This window comes from Corylus avellana, chromosome ca6, assembly GCF_901000735.1.
Source record: "Corylus avellana chromosome ca6, CavTom2PMs-1.0".
In the NCBI taxonomy this organism is placed as follows: Eukaryota; Viridiplantae; Streptophyta; class Magnoliopsida; order Fagales; family Betulaceae; genus Corylus; species Corylus avellana.
In genome coordinates, this window is record NC_081546.1 from 27,677,155 (window position 1) to 27,685,624 (window position 8,470).

Consider the following 8,470-nt stretch of genomic DNA (forward strand, 5'->3'; position numbering starts at 1 on the left):
TTTTTTTTTTTTCTCTCTGATACTTTGAATTTTTAACTAACACTTAAATTTAACTCAAACACTTAGCTGAGAATAGGGGTGGGCAATACCCAAAGGGGAGAAGAGAAGAAGAGGGAGAGAAGAGAGGGGGAGAGACGCAGGGAGAAAGAAGAAGAAGAAGAAGAAGAAGAAGGAAGAGGAGAAAGAAGAGATGCATGCTGGAGAGACGGGAGAATGAAGAAGAAGAAAAAAAAGGAAAACCCAGAAGAGAAAGAAAAGGAACAAAGAAAGAGAAGAAAAGGGAGAGGAGAGGGGAAGCGAGAGGATCGGAAGAGAGAGAGACGCAGGAGAGAAGAAGAAGAAGACCCGCCCTGACCCGCACAATCCACACAAACCCAAATTACCTGCCTTGCCCTGCAAATCCTGAAACCCAGCGGGTGTTGTCCAATAAAACCGGGTCTCGGGTAATGATTTTAATACCCGAGGAGTGCAGGTCAAGTATGGAAAACACCCAAAAACCGACCCGCCTCGACCCGTGCCTATCCCTAGCTGAGAATGGTGTGAACCATGGCAATGCAACCATACATGATCTGAGTCGGCTAAATTACATATATTTAAATACTTATAAAAATAGATTTCTTAACTATCATAGATGACTTCAACAAGAATTTAAAAAGAATCATCATCGACCTAATGGGTAGCTCAATCAGCTGTGAACCACGCGTCTAGAAGCGGAAGTCACTAATTCGAATTCTCCCTCCCCTTACCCTTGTGTGGACATGTAAAAAAAAAAAAAAAAAAAAACCGACATCTTTACCATCGTTGATCCAATCTGAAATCTTATTTCATGGAAAAATTTTCAGTGATACAATTTACAAATCAAGGCACACATTAAACATGTGTGTCCTCATTGTCACCCACGCGACATGTGCAATCCAATTTTGTCTGAGAAGGTGACTTGTCCCAAACTCCTCCTTTTCCTTTTTCATATTTTTCTTTGGCTTTTGCCTTTCAGCCCTTGCCAACTTTTTCTTCTTCCTACCTTTAGGTTATTGATATATTAGCGGTGGTTCATTAAAAGTCGACAAGGGTAAGAGATAGCAAACATGGCGGAGGGCGGCAATTTGAAGTGTATTCCGGTGATCGATATGCAGGAAATGGAAGATCTAGAGCAGTATAAAAAATTGAGAGAAGCATCGGAAGAATGGGGTTGTTTCAGGATCGTCAACCACAAGATCCCCGCAAGTCTGATGTCAGAGATGAAGAAAGTGGTGAAAGAACTGCTTGATCTTCCCGTGGAAATCAAAAAGCGCAACACCGATGTGATTGCTGGCAGCGGCTACGTGGCACCGAGCAATTCCAATCCTCTTTACGAGGCCTTGGGGCTCTATGATTTGGGCTCCCCTGCGGCCGTGCGAGCCTTTTGCTCTCAGTTGGATGCCTCTCCTCAACAGAGGTTTCTTAAATTTCTTCCCTTCTAATCTACTATCTTCAGTTTTCTTTCTCCTTTAAGGTTCTACTTGCGCTGCTCTTATTGCCAGGGAGATAATAGAGGCGTATGCTGAAGCAATACACGAGCTGGGCATTGATTTGGGGCGAAAGTTGGCCAAAAGCATGGGGTTGGCGAGTCATGAACTGTTCAAGGGATGGGCTTGCCAGTTTAGGATAAACAAATACAACTTCAGCCCTGAAACTGTAGGATCCTCTGGCGTACAAATACACACAGATTCAGGATTTCTAACCATACTTCAAGATGATGAAAACGTTGGTGGGCTTGAAGTGATGAACAAGTCTGGTGCATTTGTAGCAGTTCATCCTTGCGCAGGCACCCTCCTTGTCAACCTTGGGGACGTTGCTAAGGTAGGCGGCTGTCTTAGCTTCCATTTAATTAATTTTTATGGTAAAATGAATAAATGTCATTAATTATGATGTTGGTATGTTGATGTTCAAGCTAGGCATGGAGCAATGGAAGGTTTTGTAACGTGAAGCATCGAGTGCAGTGCAAGGAAGCAAGCATCCGAGTGTCAATTGCTTCATTTGTGTTAGGACCCAAGGAGGCTGCAGTTGAAGCCCCACCTCAACTCGTCGACTCTCAACACCCGCGTCTCTACGCCCCTTTTACGTATGAAGATTATAGAAAACTCTATATTTCCTCCAAATTTAAAGCTGGTGAAGCTCTCCAACATGTGCGCACCCAGAACTCCTGATCATCAACAGAGCCTACGTACCAACCTGAACTCATAGCCGCAGGATTTTATTGAGGAAGAAGAATGAGAATTTGAAAATAATGCTTATCTTGTACATGCTCTGTTCCAATAACAGCAGAGAAAGCAAATCATGTCTTCTCCGAATCCAAATGTACAAGATTATTGATATCTATTTTGCACAAATTTGTATTTGAAACCTCTTTATGATGGCGGAAGCAATTTGAATTCTTATTTCCCGGAAATGCCTTAGCATAATACTTGCATAAATAAAACAGGAAAACAGAGAAGTAGCCATTACCCATTGTAATTTGGGTCTAACTAAGATGGCTTACTACATGACAGATAGAAACTATGACGATAGGATTTAGAGTTGCTAAACATTTATCTAAGAATCGCAAGTCAATTCCTTGCCACAAAATTCAATTATAAATTTATAATCGCTTGGAAAATTTGAACTTAACACTTAACAAAAAAGAATCATTAAGAGAGGCAATGGAGAGTAACACCCCTAGCATGACATTTGAAGTGAAAGTTGCGGTATTTGACTTGCCTGCGAAATTACGCAAATCCTGCATAATGAACAAACCCAAAGCAAAATCAAATCCTGAAATATGCCTAGGAGGTCCTTCAGTAGTATTTATCATTTCTGATGAATTTATGTCACCAAAAATATAAAGCAAAAAAACTATAAAAGCACAAACAAGTCCCTCAAGCAAAGCAATATTAATTTCAAGGGGTAATAAAATCGGTAATAAAAATGCTCAACATGAATGCCATTCAAGAACGTACATACCAAAAACACACAAGACTGGATGAATCCTTTGACTCAAGGTTACCAACCACTACCTGCCCTTTGATTGTACCACCAGCGTCCATCACCATTTCTCAAAACAAAGCTAATGTCTATATCATCATCATTCCTGTAAATGAGCCATGTTGGTTTCACAGCATTAATATCTACACCATGCTTCGAATTTCAAGGGGTAAGAAGCAATATTATGTATACACCCAAAATTCACTTGTAATATGTGAAGCACTAACCTTATTATAACCAAAGCTAAAGACTCTGTCCCAAGTTCTTAGAAAGTTGAATCCATTAAACCTTTCCCTTTATATTTATGTTCTAGATGAAATCCGCAACTTTTAAAGAATCTTGATGAAGAATATTCACCCTCAAATTTAAATACAACTCGAAGATTATCCATCTTTAACTGAGAATACTGTGAACCAGGATAATGCAAATATACATGATCTAAGCCGGATGAATTCCATATATAATGAGACCTGTGAAAATAGATGCGTTGGCCATTATTGATGACTTCAACAAGAATTTTAAAAGAATGCACACCCTCGGTTCCAATAACAGTAGAGAAAGCAAATGTTGTATTCTCCCCATCCAAATGTACTGCCTCATTGATAACTATCTCACACCATTTAGTATTTGAAACCTCTTTACGATGGCTGAACCAATTTGGAATCTTGTTTCCTGGAAATATACACCCAAATTTACGGTCCGTAGAATATCCCTGTTACATGGATATGACAAATTTTTAGTAATAAGACCTACAAAGGCACACACTAAAAAGTATATATATAGGTGTAAGAGAGGTACCTCACTCATTAAACGAATTTGCAGGTCATCCCCCATATTTTCATGGCAATTGGAGAAGTCAATCTCTTCAAGCATTGTTAAATCGTTTATATTATTAAATTGAAATCTTTTCAATGATGTGCATCCTCTCGCATTTACCTTTTTCATATTCGGTGGAAGTTCTGGAATTTCCTCAAGTTGCTTGCAACGGTTCAAGTAAAGTTCCTCCAATCCAACAAATCTGTGGAGCCACGTAGGAAGGCTAACAATAGCGCTACGCGATAAAGATAGAAATTTCAAACTAGAAGGGCAATCACATTGAATCGAGAAATTCGATTCTGTCACGACATTGTTTCCAAGACTCAACGATTGCAATGTCGGAGATGCCATTCTGACCCCCTCAGATGTTCTAGCTTCTTCTAAAAATATTGCCAACGACACACACCCCCTAGCATCTACTTCTACTACATTTGGTGGAAGTCTTAAAATTTCTCGAAGTTCCTCGCATCCTTTCAAGCGAAGGATCACCAAACATTGCAACTGATAAATGTTATCTGGAAGATTCATGAGGTTTGTGCAACCTTCTAGATCTAATGTTGTGATCCTACCCAAGTACCCAATGGATGATGAAGGCAGTTCTTTTATATCAGTATAATCTAGAGACAATTCCTCCAATTGTTCCAACTCACTAATCCCATCAGGAAGATTCGTAAGGTTTGTGCAACCGGATAGAAGTAATTGTTTAACTTCAACAAGGTGCCCAATGCATAAAGGTAGTTCCTCTATACCAGTATATCTAAAGTCGATGTACTCTAATTTTTTCATTTGATTCTCAATTTTAGGAAAGTTCTTAAGCCTTGAGCAACCACAAACGAAAAGAGATCCTAGAGAAGTCAAATCAATGCTGCTCGGAAAACTCGTAAGATTATAGCACTCTACAGCACTCAAAAGAACAAGATTCTTCAGGTATCCAACCGAAGGATGAACCACAACTAAATTTTTGCAACCATCAAGAATCAACTTCACTAAATGTGGGATCCTTGAAACGTCAGGGATTTTTTCAAGGAACTCACAATTAGTGAAATCCATAATTTTCATGCTTTGGAAATTCTGACAAGAAAAAAAATAAATAAATAAATTAGTTTGAACTTTGAAAGATGTAATTGAAACCAAGAAATATTAAAAACAATAATTCTACCTGAACTCCCTCAAGTTTCTTGAGTTGACTGTCATGCATTTTTAAAACTACAATGTTTGTTCCACAAAAATTGGAGGGAAAAGATTCTCCTGAATACTTAGGCCAATCAAGCAATCTTAACCCATTAGAGAGAAAATTAGGCTCTTCAGAAAAATATGCATTACGATTTATAAGTAGTCTGAGCATTTTCATATTCTCGAACGCATTGGGACTCAAGTGTATCCGGCTCGACTTAGGCAAATCTATCAATATGCCCTCAACTTCGTTTGTTCCCTACCAAGGTCCAAGACAATGTTTAGTTAAGTCTACCAGAAAAATCATAACATAAAGTTCTCCATATTTTAACGGTGGCTAGAACTATAATTATTATATTGATAAATATATTATTCTGTAAAAAGAAACAAGCTTATACTCCATATGTTTGTCTTCGTATATTCGTATATTCATTCTTTTATTTTATTTTTTCATAATGACTACTTTGTTTTTATTATTGGAATGTCCTAAAGTGACTCATCATCACATTCTCAAAACTAATTTATATTTTATATATACATATATTACCATTATTTGTTCATAAAACTGTGCACATCTTTAAAATAATAAAAGTAGTTACCATTGATGATTTATTTATTCTTCTTAATTAAAAGCATTCCATTTAATATTCAGCTCTTTTGTAATATTATTCCTCAAATTTCTTTTATTAGTTATTGCAAAATAAATAAATAAATTATTCAAAGTGGCTTCGTATTTGGTAAGAGAAGTGTTTTGGTTTCTAAAAAAAATAAAAAAAGTTTTGGATTTTGAAAATAAGTTTGAAAAAGGGTAAAATTTGAGAAATGTTTTTAAAAAACCAAAAATTGAGAAATATTTATACAAGATAAAATAAATATTAAAAAAGTTGAAAATTATAGTGGCTGCAGCAAGCACCGCGGTGTTTATCTGGCAGCTTGGCGGCAATCGCGAGGTCGCCAAGTGCTTCGGGTGGCCACCACCATCATGCTGCAGCAACACTAACCCAACTTTTTTAAAAGACTTTTACTGTCTTTTGTTGCTCTACATGAAATCGATCAACACCCTTACACTTGAAACAATTGTGCATAAACAATTTACTGTTTTTAAAAATCTGATTGTTTTGAAAACATTTTCTTTATTAAACTTTTTGCATTTCCAAAAATTGTATTTATACTTTTTTTTTTTAAGAAAAAAAAAACTTAATTATAATCTTTAAAATTTCTAATTGGATTTTTTTTTTTTTTTTTTTCTCAAGGGGGATTAACCTCACAATGCTCACATGTTCTCCTTCAATTATGAGTGTCACTATTTTTATGTGATTATTCAACCCTTGAAGTCACATTAACATCTACATTCATGCAAAATTGTTATTTTGTAAAATCTCAAACAAAATATTATTTTGTAAAATCTAAATAGAGGTCGAGATAAATTTACTATCATGTTATTTGAAAACAAATTTACAAATGAGTTTACAAAAACACAGCCAATTAAATAGTCAGACTCTATTGTAATTATTGTAATTTTTATTTGGTTTTGAAATTAAATTCATTCCAATTATTTGATTATTTTCTGTAACATATTTGTATCCACATACACATATTTGCATGTGACATTTCATTTTTCTAGTAGCTCAACTTATGAAAATGAAACAAATCTAAAATCAAAAGGGATTTTTAATATAACTCTTACCGTATTTTCCTGTAGAACATGATTAACATCTTCATGAAACCACAGTCTACTACGCTTTCCAGGTTCTTTAGGTGATTCTTGTCGAACAATTTCTCTACCCATTTCTTGTAGCAAGTCATGCATCTCCAATGTTCTGTAAGACTGAGTTGAACTGAACCAATACTCATACCATATGAGAGACTTACACTCAAGCATTGATAAACCACTATATGGAAATAAACCACACCCTTCTAGTATACTAGTGACATGATCTGATTCTTGTCCTTTGAAAAAACAAGCAATATCAAGGAAAATAGCCTTCACAGTTTCATCTAGCCCATCGTAACTTATTTTAAGTATTTCTTGAATTGTTTTATTAGGAATTTTTTTATACTTATCCAATGTATTTATCCATTCATACGAACTTTTACCAGATAATTCCGAACCCAGCACTTCTAAAGCCAATGGTAGGCCCCCAGCATAACTCAGTACATGTTTTGTGAGTTTAACAAAATCGTTGTAAGGTTTCTCACTGCCGAAAGCATGCCAACTAAAGAGTTGAAGAGCTTCATTATCATTCAACACATTCACTTGGTATATTGAATCAACCCCATGTGCAATAAGTAAATGTGCATCTCTTGTTGCTATGATGATTCTACTTCCTAAACCAAACCAATCACGTTTTCCAGCTAGCTTTTCTAAATGGTCCAACTTATCCACATCGTCAAGTACTAGAAGTACTCTTAAACTGCGAAGCCTCTGCTTTATCAAAGTAATTCCATGATCAACGTTGTCAACTATTAGACTTGAACCTCCTAAGATCTTAGAAAGAAGTTTTTTTTGCAAATTTATCAGACCGCCTATTTTGTTGGAAGTTTCTCTAATGTCTCCAAGAAAACAACTACATTCAAACTGAAAAGCAATCGAGTTGTAGATAGCTTTGACGATAGTTGTCTTACCAATTCCACCAATTCCGAAGATCCCGACCATGCATGTAGTGTCATTCTTCTGATCTATAGCTAAAAGCGAATTTACATCTTGTACACGGGACTCTATTCCAACGGGATATTTGGCAACTTCAAAAGATGCCTTTTTTACTAATATGGAATTTACCCATTTAATGATTTCGCAAATAAATTCAGGTTCATTCCTACAAATACAAAAAGATAACAAGACATCTAATGAGTTACTTTCATATAAAAAGAATAGAAATTATGTAGTAAACATGCTAGATCTACTATAAAGAAAAGTTAGTGGTACAAACCTATATATACCACAACAAATGGAAAGTTCATTTTCAATTATTAGGTCATGAATAAGTTATTTAAGCAAATTATACCATCTAAAACTAAATAATCGGTAGAGTTTAATTAAATCTTGAACAAAAATTATTTAAAAGATTAATAACATGTAGAGATCTTTAAATGTAAGATATATAGTTGATGCATACTTCACATGCATGAAAGCAGGTGTACAAGTATAATGATGTGCTTTTTTTGTTTCTATGAATATATAAGGCTGTAAAATAATTAGAAGAAAACAAAATATAGAATAATCTAGAAGGAAGGCGCAAGAGTGATGAGAAATACATGTTATCCAAATGCTTTCCGGACAAATTTGTTGCTTCTATTAGGGCTATCTTCCACATCTGTATCTTCATTTCATCATTTTTGAACCTCTCTTCATGTTTGACAAATGCTTCTCCAACAGTATTAGTTTGATTCCGTATATCCGATGGATTTACGTTGTAAAACAAGGGTAGAACATGTGTTCCCATTCTTTTTCTACACTCGAGGATCTTTATTAGCTCGTCCA

General features: G+C 35.7%; 2 protein-coding genes across 2 annotated transcripts; one reads left to right on the forward strand and one right to left on the reverse strand.

Annotated features, from left to right (window-relative positions):
• The first annotated feature begins 1,004 nt into the window (after positions 1-1,004).
• On the forward strand, positions 1,005-2,420 carry LOC132185013 (2-oxoglutarate-dependent dioxygenase DAO-like). The gene is made up of 3 exons (XM_059598829.1): positions 1,005-1,435; positions 1,521-1,839; positions 1,935-2,420. The coding sequence occupies exons 1-3, from the start codon at positions 1,086-1,088 to the stop codon at positions 2,184-2,186; spliced, it is 921 nt and encodes a 306-aa protein (XP_059454812.1). The 5' UTR covers positions 1,005-1,085; the 3' UTR covers positions 2,187-2,420.
• A 324-nt stretch (positions 2,421-2,744) lies between these two features.
• Positions 2,745-8,432, reverse strand: LOC132185519 (disease resistance protein RPV1-like). The gene is made up of 7 exons (XM_059599283.1): positions 8,245-8,432; positions 6,677-7,805; positions 4,976-5,248; positions 3,799-4,887; positions 3,471-3,712; positions 3,033-3,106; positions 2,745-2,755 (listed from the first exon to the last, which is right to left on the reverse strand). The coding sequence occupies exons 1-7, from the start codon at positions 8,430-8,432 to the stop codon at positions 2,745-2,747; spliced, it is 3,006 nt and encodes a 1,001-aa protein (XP_059455266.1).
• Between the last annotated feature and the right edge of the window lie 38 nt (positions 8,433-8,470).

Excerpts from the sequence above, each read along its gene's own strand:
- LOC132185519 (XM_059599283.1), bottom strand. The coding sequence starts at position 8,432 with ATGGGAACACATGTTCTACCCTTGTTTTACAACGTAAATCCATCGGAT. Across the intron at positions 5,249-6,676 it reads ATGTTCTACAGGAAAATACG|GGAACAAACGAAGTTGAGGG; the intron begins GTAAGAGTTATA and ends GGACCTTGGTAG. Across the intron at positions 3,107-3,470 it reads CAACGCATCTATTTTCACAG|GAATGATGATGATATAGACA; the intron begins GTCTCATTATAT and ends GCTCATTTACAG.
- LOC132185013 (XM_059598829.1), top strand. The coding sequence starts at position 1,086 with ATGGCGGAGGGCGGCAATTTGAAGTGTATTCCGGTGATCGATATGCAG. Across the intron at positions 1,436-1,520 it reads GATGCCTCTCCTCAACAGAG|GGAGATAATAGAGGCGTATG; the intron begins GTTTCTTAAATT and ends TCTTATTGCCAG. Across the intron at positions 1,840-1,934 it reads ACCTTGGGGACGTTGCTAAG|GCATGGAGCAATGGAAGGTT; the intron begins GTAGGCGGCTGT and ends TGTTCAAGCTAG.